The 16,800-nt window shown below is 39.0% G+C and overlaps 1 protein-coding gene and 1 non-coding gene across 2 annotated transcripts; one reads left to right on the plus strand and one right to left on the minus strand.

Annotated features, from left to right (window-relative positions):
* Window positions 1-2,971: 2,971 nt before the first annotated feature.
* TRNAK-UUU (transfer RNA lysine (anticodon UUU)) lies at window positions 2,972-3,044 on the plus strand. The gene has a single exon. It is a non-coding gene; the product is annotated as a tRNA-Lys (tRNA).
* A 1,655-nt stretch (window positions 3,045-4,699) lies between these two features.
* On the minus strand, window positions 4,700-16,392 carry LOC149842530 (rop guanine nucleotide exchange factor 1-like). Its single transcript, XM_090001474.1, has 7 exons — window positions 16,044-16,392; window positions 15,840-15,956; window positions 15,423-15,577; window positions 15,250-15,324; window positions 14,849-15,142; window positions 5,605-5,958; window positions 4,700-5,504 (listed from the first exon to the last, which is right to left on the minus strand). Exons 1-7 carry the CDS (start codon window positions 16,381-16,383, stop codon window positions 5,049-5,051), a joined length of 1,791 nt encoding a protein of 596 aa, XP_089857600.1. The 5' UTR covers window positions 16,384-16,392; the 3' UTR covers window positions 4,700-5,048.
* Between the last annotated feature and the right edge of the window lie 408 nt (window positions 16,393-16,800).

The raw sequence follows: 16,800 nt of genomic DNA on the forward strand, positions 1-16,800 counted from the left end.
TCATGCTAAGGGGGAGCATTAGGTGTGCCGACTGAATAAGTTTATCAATGGACTCAAACAATCTTTTAGGAATTGGTTCAACAAATTGTCATCGGTGAAGAAGCAAAATTTGTCCAGTCTAATGCTAACTATACTCTCTTTACAAGACGAACCAGATCCAAATTCTTTATTATATTGATATACGTTGATGACATTTGGTCTCTGAAAATGATGAAGATGAAATTTCATTGATTAAAGACTTTTTGATTCACGTTTTCATTTGAAGGATTTGGTACAGTTAAAATATTTTTTGGGAATTGAAGTAGCAAGGTCACCCATAGGGATATTCCTGAGCCAAAGAAAATACATCTTAGACATGTTATCTGATACATGCCTACTTAGGGCAAAATCGATCGATTTTCTCATGGATAAAAAACTCTTACTTCACAAGATGGTGATATCCTTGAAGACGCCACTAGATATCGGCGTTTGTTAGGGCTTCTTATATACCTGACATGACCGTATATTGTATACCCATTTCACATTTTGAGCCAATTCATGCAAGAACCACAAATTCTGCATTATGAAGCTGCCCTACCTGTTCTTAGATATTTGAAGTCCTCACCTAGGAAAGAGATTGTTTTGCCAACTAATACTGAGCTGTAGTTAAAGGCTTATTGCGATTCGGATTGGGCAAGTTGCCTCATGATCCGTCGATCAGTAACTAGATACTTTACCTTATTAGGTAACAACCTGTTATCTTGGAGAAGAAAGAAGCAGACCATGATATCACAATCTTTTTTTGATGCTGAATATCGTTTAATGACAGCTGCTACATGTGAACCTGTTTGGCTCAAAGCTCTCTTGACAGATCTTGGTCATTATTATAAAGGTCCAAGGAAAAATGTTTTGTGATAATCATGCAGCAATCCACATTGCTTCCAACTCTGTATTTCATGAATGAACAAAGCACATCGAATTAGATTGTCATCTTGTTTGAGAAAAGGTTTAAACAAGCATAGTAGCTATTGAGCATGTGTCCACCCACCTGCAGACCTATTCACAAAAGCTTTGGGAAGAAATCAATTTCTTTCCATCATATCCAAGTTGGTCGTTATAGACCTTCACCTCCAACTTGAGGGGGAGTATCACAACTATGGATGCAACTCTATCCAGGGTCCATGGATATCGTGGGTTAGTCGCTCCATTTGGTCCTCACGATAGACCTTATACTGTTGTCATATGCGTTTTGTACACTTTCCTTGTATCCAAACCCATGATTTGTGGGATATTCACGCTGTTTTCTATATTTACTGCTAAGACTCTCGATAATGGAAGTAACAAGTTTTGCCTTCCGTCTTCTTCTCTTCTTAGAAAATCCCTCCTAGTCTTTTTTCACTTGAGATCAAACCTGCAACTAGGGATGGCAGTGGACCGGGGGAAAGCGGGGCCCCGCCCCGTCTCGCCCCGTTTGGACAGGGGATGAAGGGTATGAAACGGGGATGGAGGCGGGGACGAAGGTTAAAATCCATCCCCATCCGGGGATGGAGGCGGGGATGGACGTGCACTTTTCCCCACCCCGCCCCGATCCCCGCCTCATCCCCACCCCAACCCCGCCCCGACCACTTTTCCCCGCAATATCCCCGCCCCGCCTCATCCCCGTTTGAACCGGGGATGGAGGACATGAAACGAGGATGAAGGCGGGGATGGAGGATAAAATCCATTCCCCGCCGGGGATGGAGGCGGGGGTGGAGGATAAAATCTTGAGGCGGGGCGGGGGTGGAGACCTTGTCCCCCACCCCGCCCCGCCCCACTGCCATCCCTACCTGCAACAGGTATGGATCAAAATTGTGGTTTACCACTATAGGGTAGGGCCAATTAGAACTCGATCCTAGTGAATTCCTTGTCATTAAAAAACAAAATCATCATGTTGTACAACTACTAATTTGTCATGAAGAGAGATGGACTTCAGATTCAGATTGGATAGTGGGCCAACATGTTTATACTTTTTTAACGTGATCAAACCAAAATCTACTGACTCTATCCGGAGGGGCCCTTGTTCAATATGTAAGCATGCATTCTTCATATCTTTGGTAGACATACTGGAGCACGGAGATTCTCATGCTATCTATTGTACAAAATCAAAAGCATCCAATTAGTGAAAAGAAACCGCTAGATTCCAACATAATTATACATCAAATTAATAAACAAACTCGTTGTATATATAATTGAATTGTTAAAATTTCACCCTTACAATACTTGCCTTTGCTGCTCACCTAAAACAAAAATACTTGTCTTTACTGCAAACCAATAGGTGCCTATCGGCCGATACACATCGTATCGGACAGAAAATTGTTACGTTGCAAGCCTGAATCGGCTATTTTTTAATAAATGTAAAAAGATACAAAAATTAAATTTTTTTGCTATTGTTTTAAAAATATTTTAATGGTTTTAACATGTGTCACGTTATGATTGACACAATAATTTTTTATTATTTTTAGGCCAATACAGAACGGTTCACTTGAGGTATCGGCCACAGCTGAATGGATCGCCAAATGATTCAGGGCCGATATCGATACTGACAACATTGCTGCAAACTATGAGCCTTTGTGTCTTCAAGCAATGCACCACATCAGTCATCTCCTTTTCAAGAGTTACACTACTCCAAGGGCATGCTATTTTGGGCGGCATGCCCATAGTGACATGAATCAAATATGCTAACAAGATTCAGACATGAAGGGTATTGTTTAATGAATTTAATGGTTTTTTATTACTTTTAATAATCTTTCAATAAAATATCAAAAAAATTTATTAATTAAAAACTGAAAATTCACATCCTCATGCTCTATTTGGTTCACACTCACATGCCATGTATCACGAGTCGGGTAGTAGCCGTATTTTGTAACATAGATTAAGATTACTGACCTTCATGGCATCGTGGGACTAACAAAATAATGTTTAAATAAATAATATACGTTCAGTCTTTCAAGCAGCCGTCTTAGCTCAGCTGGTAGAGCGCGTGGCTTTTAACCACGTGGTCGTGGGTTCGATTCCCACAGACGGCGTTTTTTCACTTTTCTTATCCCACTTTAATTTTTTTACTCCGCGTGAAACGGCCTCGAATTTGGATTTGGATTCTGACGGTAAAAACCTCGTATCAGATTCACTTTTTTGCATGTAAACAGATTTGGGTTTATGTCAAATTCGGTTATTTATTGGATTCGATAGCAATACTTCGAGACCATATTATATACACCTGTTTATAATTGAATATAGTCTTGGCTTATCAAACACAACTAAGGCTATGTTTGGCAGCCTTACAATGTGATCAAAACAGGGTTTCAGTATCTTGCCAAAATATCGTTTTGCCAACCAACGGGGCTCTGCTTGTCTGGCAGGAGCAGGTTAGTGCACGTCACCTTGTGTTGGGACGTTGCAAGTTCGAACCCCGAATTGGTATGGTTGTATAACTGGTAAGGGTCTGCTTAACCCCAATTTTTTCTGTCAAAAAAAAAAAAAAAACAAACAAAATCTCGTTTCGCCAATATGTGATGTTGAGAAATGAAGTTGCCAAAAACATCCTCTAGTGAAAGGTGTTGAAATGTGGTGTTGGGCCTGCCAACACCAGTCCCTACGCATTGTTTCAACAACCCCACTGCTCCCAAACAGAAAGAGAGTATGAGAGCATGGCCAAAACCACAACACAACCACTGATTCAAGGATCCCAAACATAGCCTAAATAAAGTCAAATTCCATTGGATATCCAATTGACAGACTACATGAGAGAGAGAGAGAGAGAGAGAGAGAGAGAGAGAGAGAGAGAGAGAGAGAGAGAGAGAGAGAGAGAGAGAGAGAGCAATTGCACTCACATGAACCAATAAGAGTCCTCGAGGTACCCTCCATCACCCACCCTGCCCTTTTGAGGGATTGGTGGAATAGACTCAAGCTAGACAAATGGAAAACCTAAAACTTCCATGTAACCCAAATAGGACTAAAAAGGATCATAGTGTTTGTACGGTTTCAGCCATTGACAGATTTATTGGACCACAACCAAACTAAACAGGTTTAAGTTTGAACAAGTTCTATTAAGCATACATCAAGGTTGGACACGAATGTGTAGGATGGTTCCAGTTAAATTCATCACTGATACGAGTCTAATATGGAGTTGAAATCACAATATCCCAAGTTCGATAGCAGGCAGGTCCTATTTGGGAAAAAATGAGTCCAAGTCAAACCTGCATGGGGTTGAGATCATATTTGACGAGTGCAGTGGTCTATAACCATTAATGTGCCAATCAGTTCATCATGGATATCATTCATCACAATGTCTATTTTTCGACTTTAAACCACTTGTATTCAATTCAGATGCTATCGAGAATAAATCAGAAGGATTACATGAGATCGTAAAAATTAGATGAAACCTTTTTTTCATGGTGAAATAAGTTTGCAGATAAATTAGTCAAAACACAGCTAACATCCCTATATTGACAAAACATTCCCATGTTAGGTAATTAAAAGCAACTAATTCCTTCTCTGATACTATGCACAAGTGAAATTTATAGACATCAAACTGTTTCTTCATTTTTCCTGAGGAAAAAGGAATCAGGGAAGTTCTCATGGTGAAATAAGTTTGCAGATAAATTAGTCAAAACACAGCTAACATCCCTATATTGACAAAACATTCCCATGTTAGGTAATTAAAAGCAACTAATTCCTTCTCTGATACTATGCACAAGTGAAATTTATAGACATCAAACTGTTTCTTCATTTTTCCTGAGGAAAAAGGAATCAGGGAAGTTCTCACATGCATCAGTTTCAACTTTTTATTTCATGTATAAAGGGTGCAGAGGTAAGAACATTATACTTAGAGGTGCGACATTAGTAGTAACCTCTCTGTGCTGGAATTGATACTACAGGTGGCAAAAAATCCATTAGCTAGTATTGGAATTCTATACAATAGCAAGGCAAACCATTCTACCTGTCTAGATCCTGCATCCACTGCTTATAGTAAAATCAGAGGCTTGCACGAAATTGGCTTTTGCAATTGTGCATCATGTATTCATGCATGATCAGTCACGTTCCGGTGCAGTACCCAAATCTTTTCTCACTCCCAGGCTGCCAGGGCATGCCCATGTTCTCTCCACGTCAGTAGGAACAAGCTTCTCTACCTTACTGTTCCATAGTGCATCAACCTTGTCTTTTCTTATGTATGGCTGCTTTTGGGATTTTCCGGTAGGAGATTCAGGTGACCTTCCAGGGCTGTCATATAATGGAGATGAACAAAAAGTTGGTGTTGCAAAAGGAGATGCATAAGGAGTGTTTTGGATTGAAAACGGACTCGGTGATATCCTCTTCTGTATGGGAATAGGACCCCTTCCCCCCTTGCTCATCAGAGGCACAGAATCTGCTGCACAGCTCTTGCAAGCATCATCCACAAAGATTAAGTCATCGATCCGTGCTATAATGTTAAAGGCCAACGACTCTAAAACTCTTGAGTAGCTTTCCAGGATTGACTGACCCACATCCTAGAACAAGCAGAAAGGACTTAATTAATTTATCTTAGAGGAAAGTTTGTGCAGTAGTTAATATATTATAAGCAACAGCTGAAGAACTAATGTACTATACCTTGTTGTACTGAATTTTGTTCATGTCTAGAATGGTCTGTGATAAACCAGGAAACCGTATCTTCAAGCTCCGAAAGAGGGTCTCAGCACGTTGTAGAAGAAGATGGGTCTTATCTGCATCTCCCACCAATCCCTTTACCTTGGCACCCCAAGGAGACTTTGAACCTTTCATTGTTGGTGATTTTTTTTTGCAGCATTTGCGCCTCCAAAGGTGTATTGCAGCTTCAATTCCGTTGGCAATTTCCAAAGTTTGGTGCTCAGATGACAGGTCTAAGCAATCAAGAAGACAATCGGGTGAAAACTGGTCCGCACTTATGTAGTGATAGATTATATCGCCTAAGCAAGCCTTCCCATTCTGCACAAAACTCAATAAATCAGCAGTCACGGATAAGATGCAAAACATTTGTGAAGATGGGCTTCAAACACCCAACCTCATCAGTATAAAGGGAGACATGACAGTATGACAAGACACCCACAAATTCTAGATCCAGTTTTAGACACTTGAAACATGTTCAGCCAATATGTATAATCATATAACGATATGAACAGTCAAACAAATTGAGTGAGGAAGCCATGATCATTTCAGCAAAACTGCCATGTGTATTGGATTCTAAACAGAATATTCAGATGCAGCCACCCAAGAATTGATAACCAATCCACATGGTCTTGCAGCAAACAGGCAGCTACCAACATGGTTTTTAAAAGAGCTTTTAGAGGCATTAAAGATACCTTATAGGCTTCTACAGAATTTGAACCTCAGAAGCTTAGGCCTCTTTAATTGGAAGTGAGGCCCACACCTCTTCCATGTGTATTGGATTCTAAACAGAATATTCTAACTTTAAGAGATCGTTGTAGATGGAGCCACCCAAGAATTGTTAACCAATCCACATGGTCTTGCAGCAAACAGGCAGCTACCAACATGGTTTTCAAAAGAGCTTTTAGAGGCATTAAAGACACCTTAAAGGCTTATACAGAATTTGAGCCTAAAAAGCTTAGGCCGCTTTAATTGGAAGTGAGGCCCACACCTCTTCCTTAAAGAGGCCTAAAACCTTTATATGAGATGTCAGCCTCTCTCAAGACTTAATCAACTGGCACTTATTAGGCAACCCCTACCAAGTTACAAATACCTCTAAATACAGTCGTCATCTACTTTTGAGAATAATTAGCATAGAACATAAAGGTTTTGCATTTTTATCTTGCTAAAAAATGCACATAACAAAAATATTAGGTTATATTTTACAGTATTTTACATGCTAAAGATTGCTTAAAAGATATGGGAAGGCATAAAGGAGTTCTATGGTGCTTATTTCCAGAAAAAAATACCATTGATGAGAGAGATCAAAGGATGCTTTTCCACAAAAAATAACTAAAGGCACATATTTTTCCTTAAATTTTTATTTTTCTCTTATATATTTTGATGTTACATTACCTTCGTTTGATATTATATTCTCTTTGCTAGGAGTTTTGTAGGTGTACATTGAGTGCCTTTTCATTTTTTGTGGTTAATGGAAAATTACTAAAGATAATTCAAGCTTAAGAGGTTAACTCATTTTAGTTTTTTTGGTGTCAAACTCTAAAAAGATGCTTGCAGCAAAAGTCTTGCTCGACAATTTTTGGGTTAGCTAGATCAAGTTCACAGTTAGGTTGTAGCTATTCTGCACACATTTTACAGAACAAAAACTTAATTCTCTTTCCTTGGAAAGAAAGAAACAGCAACTTAAAAGTAATGAAATAGTAACTTTGAACTTGCTTAATTGTTCAAGCAGACCCTTTTCCATTTAATGCACTCAGGGAACATAGACTTAAAGTTGGAATTTATATTATACTAGTTTTGCATATAAGCCCATCCTTGAGAGCTCATGCATAGTGGAAATTCAGTTTTATTTTTTCAAGAAATAAATAGCTCAAATAATTTAGAAACATGGTTTTGTTAATGTGGGTCGAAACCTTGCAGTCATTATTGGGTTGTTTTTTTCACTTATTATTATTATTCATACCATTTGAAAGAACCCCCAATTGTTTTGGAATGAAGGCGTAGTTGTTGTTGTTGAAATGAAATGGGGATCTTCGAAACACGAGCTTTGATTAACAAGCGCAAGTGTCAAGAATGACACTAAAGAATAACCCTTAAAAAGGGTATAACTGGAAACAAAATAAAAATAAAAATGTATTCTTTATTGATATGAAAAACCAATTGCTTAAGAAGCATTGGAGTGAAATACAAGAGGGGCTGCACCCCTTTATATACACAGCTGAAAGAGGACTCAATAGAGCTGTTGGGCACAGTCCAACAGCTCTATTTAGAGCTGTTGGAATGTGTCAGTCCAACAGCTCTATTGCTAGTCAAGTCTGGACAGGACTTGACTAGCAACAGTCATTCTAGTTCAAACTGAACTAGATGACATAAAGACAAAAAATAAAAATAAAGGAAAAAAAATACAGAAAAGAAAGAAATTAAAAATGTATTTATATATATATATAATAATATAATATTATTATATATACATATATGTACAGTTTTACATTTTAACACTCCCCCTCAAACTTACGGTACAATGAGCGAAAGTTTGTCTAAGAGAAAGTGAAATCGGGGAGCAGCGAGAGGCTTTGTAAAGAGGTCTGCTAACTGATATTCTGAAGTGACATATGGCAGATCAATTATCCCGTGTAGATATTCCTCTCTGACGTAGTGACAATCCATTTCGATGTGTTTGGTGCGTTCGTGGAATGTTCTGTTACTGGCAATGTAGATCGCACTTTTGTTGTCACAACACATTTGTGAAGCCTTTGTTGCTTCAACTCCCATGTCAGCAAGCAGTCGTCGGAGCCAAACTACTTCCATGGTCGTGGTTGCCATGGCTCTGTATTCAGCTTCGGTGGATGAGAGAGATACCTTCTGCTGCTTTTTACACCTCCACGAGATTAATGATTCCCCTAAAAAGACACAAAAGCCAGTGGTTGAGTGTCTGTTATTGGGATCACCTCCCCAATCAGCATCAGTATATGCAATTAAATCAAGAGAAGAGGAGGAAGATAAGAAAAGTCCTCGTGAAAGAGAGGACTTGATGTATCTGATAATACGCATGACTGCTCCCATATGAACAGAAGTAGGAGCATGTTGAAATTGACTTGCTGTATGAACAGCATGTGCTATATCTGGTCTGGTAATGGATAGATAGGAAAGTGCCCCGACAAGCTGTCTGTAAGGAGTAGGGTCTGCAAGAAGTTCTCCATCATCAATCTTCATTTTAACATTAACAACTTCTGGAGTGTCAACTTTCTTATCATCAGTAATACCAGACCTGAAAACAATATCAAAAGCAAATTTAGTCTGAGATAATAAATATCCTCTAGGAGAATAAGCAACTTCAATGCCTAAAAAATATCTCAACAAGCCCAAATCAGTGATTTCAAAATGAGATTTAAGAAGTGTTTTGATTGTTTCAACTCCCTGTTTATCGCTTCCGGTGATGATCATATCATCCACATAGAGAAGAAGCACAATGATCCCTGCATCAGAATTCTTAATAAACAAAGCAGTGTCAGTTAAACAGAATTGAAAACCAATATCAATCGTAACACGACTAAACCTATCATACCAAGCTTTTGGTGCTTGTTTAAGTCCATAAAGAGCTTTTTCTAAGCGAAGGACTTTACCCTTAGGAATACTTAGACCAGGAGGGGGTTCCATATATACTTCTTCAACTAGCTTTCCATTTAAAAAAGCATTTTTGACATCCATTTGAAAAATAAACCATTTTTTGATAGAAGCTAAGGCAATTAAGGTTCGGCCAGTAGTCATACGAGCCACCGGAGCAAAGGTTTCTTCATAATCAATCCCATATTCTTGGGCATAACCTTTGGCTACTAAACGAGCTTTATATCTTTCAAGAGTACCATCACTCTTGGTTTTAATTTTATAAACCCATCGACATCCTATAGTTTTCTTCCCTGGAGGAAGATCTTGAATATTCCATGTAGAAGCCTTTTCAAGTGCATCTAATTCAACTTTCATGGCTTCTATCCATTTGATATCATTTTTTGCTTGAAAATATGTGGATGGTTCTTCATATGAGTGAATTAATGCAATAACTGCCCTATATGTGGGTGAGAAAGACTCGTATGATACAAACTTTTCTGGAGGCCTCGAGATTCGGGATGATTGTCTAGTTGGAATGTTAGAATATTTCTCAAGTGCACATGGAGTATTAGACTCTTGTCGCCTGGAATATTGAATACTAGTATCTCTATGAACTTCTTCATTTTCAACATTAAGATCAATAATTCTTGGATCATCATCAAAGTTACAATCAAGGTCATATTCATCAGATGTTGATGTTAGATCTAGCAAAAAGGAGTACTCAGTGACGTCTTTTAATTTTCTAAAATCAAAGAAGCTCTCCTTTTCAAGAAAGGAAACATTTCTAGACACATATAGTTTATTATTTTTGAAGTCAAAACATCTATAACCTTTCTGGTTTTCAGCATATCCTAAAAAGGCACAAGGAATCGCACGAGGGGAAAGTTTATCATTTTTGTCAGTAAATATGAAACATTTGCACCCAAATATTCTTAATCTAGAGTAGTCTGGAGAAATGTTCATAAGTTTTTCAATGGGAGTGATATTTTGTAACGAAGAAGATGGCATCCTATTAATGAGATAGGTGGCAGTTAAGGCAGCTTCTGCCCAAAAGTCTTTAGGGACTTGATTTGCTATTAATAAAGTTCTAGTGGTTTCTATAATATGGCGATGTTTTCGTTCTGCCAGTCCATTTTGTTGAGGTGTATAAGGACAAGATCTTTGGTGTGTGATGCCATGCAATTTAAGATAATTTTGAAAATCTGTGGATAAAAACTCTCCCCCTGAATCTGTGCGAAAAATAGTAATATCATTTTGAAATTTGTTTTTAACCATATTATGAAAAGTTTGAAAGTATGAAAATACTTCAGACTTATGTTTGAGAAAGTACATCCACGTATGTCGGGAGAAATCATCGACAAAAATAACATAGTAAACAAATCCTCCTTTAGAAATTACTGGTGCAGGACCCCAAACATCCGAGTGTATTAATTCAAGTGGTCTTGAAGAGAAAAAGGTTCTGTTCTGAAATGGTAATCTTTTCATTTTGCCGAGAATACAATCTTTACAATCAAATGATTCAGAGTTACAAAATTTCCCTAGATTTGGAAAATGTTGGATTTTGGCTACATGTGGGTGACCAAGTCTCTTATGCCACAGTTCCAACTCTATTTTTTGAATATTATAACAAAAAGCTTTTTTCGGCATTTCCAAAAAATCCATGTAATAGAGTCCTCCTTCTCTATGGCCTTCCCCAATCAGCTTGCCTGACTGGCGATCCTGTACCCAACAACCATGAGAAGAAAAAGAAATATTACACCCATAATCAGAAATTTGAGATACAGATAAAAGATTTAAATTTAATTTGGGAACATGTCTAATTTCTGGAATAAAAAATTTTTTTGTTTTATAAATTTTTTCAAAATCTCCTATTCCTTCTATTTCAAGAGAAGTCCCATCAGCAGTAAAGACCTTTGACACACTTGTTTTATTTTTAACACATTTGGATAGACTTTGATTATTTGGGGTCATATGAAAAGATGCACCAGAGTCAAGAAGCCAAGAAATTTTACCTAAATCAGAAAAAGATGAGGCTGCTGCGCCGGTTGAAGCTTCAGATGAGGAAGAGGCACCTTTGATGAGAGGCTGAAGGATCTCCATTAGTTGGGCCAGGGAAACTGGTGCATCCTGATCTTTAGGCTCCGATCCAGCAATTGTAGCTCTTTTTTCTCTCAGCTCCTTAAGTTTGGGACATTGTGGCCTGTAGTGTCCCGGTTCATGACAGTGATGACAAATAACTTTCTTCTTATCATAGTCACCATTTTGTCGGTTAAAGTGAGGAGGCCTATATGATCGAACATGATTCCCTGGTCTAGACACGGCTAAAACGGAATCATCTTCAATTTTTAAAGAACCTTTCCGGAGACGATTTTCTTCCATTGTTAACTCTTCAATAGTTTCAACAATAGAAGGAATTTTTCCCCGGTGAAGTAGGGCCGATTTAGTGGTTTCAAATTCCGGCCTTAATCCAGTGATAAACTGGTAAAAATGTTCAACATCGAGTTGTTTCTGACGAAGCTCGATGTCTTCGGCACAATGCCACTTTGGTTCTAAAAGGGAAAGTTCTTCCAAAAGTTCGGACAACCCATTGTAATATTCACGAATAGTTTTGTCTCCTTGTGTCATCATTCGAACTTTTTCTTGGAGGTTGCACACGTGTGCAATATCTTTAAGGGAATACATATTCTTAAGGTATTCCCATGCCTTATCGGCATGATCAAATTTGGCAAGACTTGAGCATTTTTTAATGTCAACGCTATTGATAAGCCATGACATTATCTTCGCATGAGATATTCTCCATTCTTTCCATTTCTTCTCGTATGAGGCAATAGCCTTGATTTTCTCTTCTTCTGATAGAGGGACGTCTTTATCTCCCTCCTTTTTAGTAAGAGATAGCTTAGGTTCCGAATCGGAACCATCCACAATCCCCCATAAGCCTTTTCCCCATATATGGTGCTTCATGATTGAAGCCCATGTTACATAGTTCGTATCGCTTAATTTCATAGGCATGATGGTGACTTTATCATTGTCATCCATCGATTACAAGGAGAGAAAGAATAGGGATAGAAGAGAAACAAGAAGGAAAATGAGAAAAAAAAAAAACAATACAACAAGATGTGAAATCTTCTCCAATGAAGTGATAAAACACTTCTCTTCAAGTGGCGAACACTTTTGCAAACGGGCACGGAAACCGAGGCAGCTTTTCCTCAAGATTTAGTACTTCCGCGGCTCTGATACCATGAAATGAAATGGGGATCTTCGAAACACGAGCTTTGATTAACAAGCGCAAGTGTCAAGAATGACACTAAAGAATAACCCTTAAAAAGGGTATAACTGGAAACAAAATAAAAATAAAAATGTATTCTTTATTGATATGAAAAACCAATTGCTTAAGAAGCATTGGAGTGAAATACAAGAGGGGCTGCACCCCTTTATATACACAGCTGAAAGAGGACTCAATAGAGCTGTTGGGCACAGTCCAACAGCTCTATTTAGAGCTGTTGGAATGTGTCAGTCCAACAGCTCTATTGCTAGTCAAGTCTGGACAGGACTTGACTAGCAACAGTCATTCTAGTTCAAACTGAACTAGATGACATAAAGACAAAAAATAAAAATAAAGGAAAAAAAATACAGAAAAGAAAGAAATTAAAAATGTATATATATATATATATAATAATATAATATTATTATATATACATATATGTACAGTTTTACATTTTAACAGTTGTTATACCATTTGAAAGAACACAACATTTTTTTTTCTGGTGTTGTTTGAGATGTGTACTTGTATTCTTTCATTTAGTCATGACTTTCATGAAAGATTCATTTTTTCTTGGTTATTTATTTAATGTTTATAGTAAATGAAGTAATTTATTTGTCATTTTAAATACTTTTATATTTTTTAACCTTAAAACTTAAAAGTATTAAGGCTTATGCCTCATTCATATTTTTTGAAAACAACTCATTACACATCACACCTTCAAACGGAACTGAATACAAGAATATAGTCAATCGATTGAACGTGTAGCCTATTTGGTACAACCAAACCACCAAAATAGAGAATGAAATCAAAGGGTTAGTAGACTTAGTTTTTGCTGATGAGATGTGCCTAAATCCAAGGCATGCTATGTTACCTAGGCACTTTTGACAGGTCAAGGGTATAATGTCACACTATTGGAGACTGACACCAACAATGAAACTACTGCACACAGCCTACATATGGTTGTTTTCTCTAAAGTGTCAGACACCCTTGACATGCCATGTTCACAGTGTTGGACATGCTATACATAGTGTATGAACAGTTCCTTCAAAAGTTGAGAAAGGGTAGGGGAAGCATGTGTCATATTTTATGTGCAGGCAAGCAAGATACTGGTCATCCCACTTTTAATATGGATTGGTTATCACCATTTTTTATGATATGATGGACATGAAGCTACTCATGTTGATAATTCTTTGAAGAAAATTACGCTATGTGAATGCTCAATGTTTTCTTTCTACAAGAGATAATCTGGTACATGTATGAGCCAACAAACTAAATAAAAATTAAAATTATAAGTTGGACTTGACTATCCATCAATCTAGAGAGATCCTATACAGGGTAGTTCTTGGTCAAACATCAACATCTTGCACTCTTGAACCAATTTGTTAGCCAAAATCAATTTTCACAAGGCTTGCTATGGTCAGATCCATTCAGAAAATTTGAGGTTTCTTCAAATAATTCCTAAAACTTGTTACATGATTCCTGGCACTAAACAAAAAATGTAAAATGGTGACTGCAACCTACACATCTAATTTCTAAATAAAAGATATTATGTGAGAAATCACAGCCAACGTTATAGTTCTTTGCTAGGATTAGGATTCTTCTGATTTCACATGTGCAACCTATGAGCAGCAATCAATCAGAAGTAGTCCCTTTACCGCAAGATGTTCTCTTCTTAGAAACGAATAATGCTTGAAAACTGCAAACATATCAGGAGCCAATCAGCTTTGAAGAGTTCAAAGTAATACACAATTTAGTTCCATATTGTTTATCTTGCCAACCATGCATCCTAAGTTGCACCCATAGACCTTAGTTCACAGATCCACCATCCTCAACTAATGCTACCAAATTGCATACTTATTGGATTGCTTCGCAACTCCTCTTCATGAACATCTCTTCTCCTGAGACCAGAGGTTCTCTATTGCTCTCTTTCTTTCTTACCCAGAGAAGGATAATAACCCCCCCCCCCCCCACACACACCCAAAGTAGCCTAAACTCCCATTGAAGAAGTAGATAGAAATTGCTCGTCTTTAGTCTCTATTATCCAATCCTCACATTAGCTGAGAACTTGCTAATAAGAAAAGCACCTATGGCTCAACATTTAACTGTTTCACATATTTAAAGGTTATGTACATGCATGAGGTTCACCAGCGACTTTCCAACCAAAATTTTTCAATGCGTCTTCCCATTTGAATTTAAAATGGCAAGTACTTCATTTTTCTAGTACATGTAAGTGTCTTGTAAATGACAAAAGCAGTTATTTTATATACAGGTAAATAAAAATTATTTGAGGGCACAAGCAAGCGAAGCATTTAGCACAACCAACTGAAAAGAGCCAAGCCTCACCTTTGGCAAGCTCTCAAAGTAGACATCAGGTATCTCCATTTCTGCTAGTATGCTGCTATTTATAGCCAAGGAAGCCTTTAGAATTTGAGTCACGCAATCTTTTGAGTGTTGCAACTTCTTTCCTGCATCAGCAGACAACCCACTGGGCGGGACTTGTGGACATGGAAGCCACCATTTTTCCTCTTGCCGTTGATAAGACCTTTTGGAACAACAAGGATCACCACCACCATCATCAACCAGTATCCCGCGATCAACGTACCAAAACTCCATTTCTCGGAAACTATCGAGTATTCCCTACAAACCATCAATTGCGATGTCCAGTCACTTCCTATTCCACATATTGAATCCAAGCAGGAACTAATCACTATAACTTTACGCAGGGCATCACTCTAGGATCTTACGAGTAACATCGCTTCAAGCTTCCTAAGTGCAGGGAGGTTAATGTACAAATCCGATCGAGGGCGGGTTATCATCACCTGAATTCACCACACAGAAAATGAAATCCTCAATGATCCAATGCTGCTTATTTGGACGAGATCAATAACAAAACACAGAACCATGAATGTGTAAAAACCTCTAAGGTCTTGCCACCAGGAAACTCCTGCAATGAAGGGATGAGCTCGACAATGGAGTCGCTAACACACAGTAACCAGTCCATCTCGCGGCGCCACAACGCCTTCTTCTGCAATGGCAATGGTTCCAGCCTCCACAGCTCCCCAAACACCGTTGCTATTAGCGCATGCATGCGATTTCATCATATCAGTTACCCAAAATTCAGAATCTGCAAAAATCTTCTAAACGGCACACTACCACCACCTAGGAGCTAAGTTTAAACGAAAAAATCAGGGTTTCCAGCGACACAAAATGACCGTTCGGCTGTCGAAATGCGATGCTATAACAGATCTCAGATTGATGACAATCGAACGAAATTGACACGAAAAAGGAGAAGAGAAAAAAATGCAGAAGAGTAAGTGGGGGTGAAACGACGTACCGGAGAGGTTGGTGATGGCGTTGGAGATGGCGAGGGCCGTACAAACTCCCTTTCCTCCGCCGGACATGTCTTCCCCGAGGAGAAGCTTCGCGAATCGCTCCTTCATCATCTCGACCTCTGCAATTCCCCACCAACAAAGAACTTCTTCAGAGCAAAAAGAACGAAAAAGCAAGAGTTGGACAGAAAAGGGACTAGATGACACACCTGCCGGATCGATCTCCGTCTTCTCTCTGCGCTCCCCCTCCTCTCCCCACAACCCGCCATCTCCGCTGCCGACGAGCGAGAGAGGAGGCGCCGTGGCGGACGTCGACGCCGCAGGGGAAGCAGAATTCCCCGCATCCGACTTCCCCAATGACCATGGGGGAAGCGAAGAGCATGTCTGCGAGCTGCTCGCGATTCCGCTCCCGCCGAGCCGGCCGTTGAATCCGACGTCGTCGCCATCGCCGGCTAGCGAGCACGCACTGGACCCCTCCGACTCGCTGACATCGGCCCTGAAGCTGTAACTCCGGCACCGGCCATCATCGTCGGACGAGACGCTCCTCATCACGAATTCCCCCAAACACAACAAAAGAAAGGAAAAAAAACGAAAAACAGAGAAAATTGGAGAGAAAGAGAGCCGATGAAACAAATCACATTTTCCGTCGAAAATCTGAGGAAGAGAGCAAACAGCGGAAATGGGGAAGAAAGGGTCGGAGAGAGACACGCTAACGTGCAAAGAAGCAGAGATTTCTGCTTTTTCTTTTCGTTGTATTTTTTTCCTTACAGTCAGTGAATAAAGGAAAAGAGAGAGAGAGAGAGAGAGATAAAAGGAAAAGCAGCAGAGGAAGAGGAGCTTCCCCCTGTACTCTTTCACACAGTGGCAGTCGGAGAGGCCACACAAGCACAGTCTCAACTGAAAAAAACGCTAGACCTATGGCCCCATACCCCCCACTTAATACGGGCGATATTTTCAAAATATCTC

This window comes from Nuphar pumila, chromosome 3 (assembly GCF_984573655.1).
Source record: "Nuphar pumila chromosome 3, dmNupPumi1.hap1.1, whole genome shotgun sequence".
Lineage (NCBI taxonomy): Eukaryota > Viridiplantae > Streptophyta > Magnoliopsida > Nymphaeales > Nymphaeaceae > Nuphar > Nuphar pumila.

What these genes read in the sequence shown, in the direction of transcription:
- LOC149842530 (XM_090001474.1), bottom strand. Translation starts at nt 16,383, where the DNA reads ATGAGGAGCGTCTCGTCCGACGATGATGGCCGGTGCCGGAGTTACAGC. An exon ending in CGCCATCACCAACCTCTCCG is followed by an intron (nt 15,578 to 15,839) that starts GTACGTCGTTTC and finishes ATGCGCTAATAG; the next exon opens with CAACGGTGTTTGGGGAGCTG. An exon ending in AGCTTGAAGCGATGTTACTC is followed by an intron (nt 15,143 to 15,249) that starts GTAAGATCCTAG and finishes GATGGTTTGTAG; the next exon opens with GGAATACTCGATAGTTTCCG.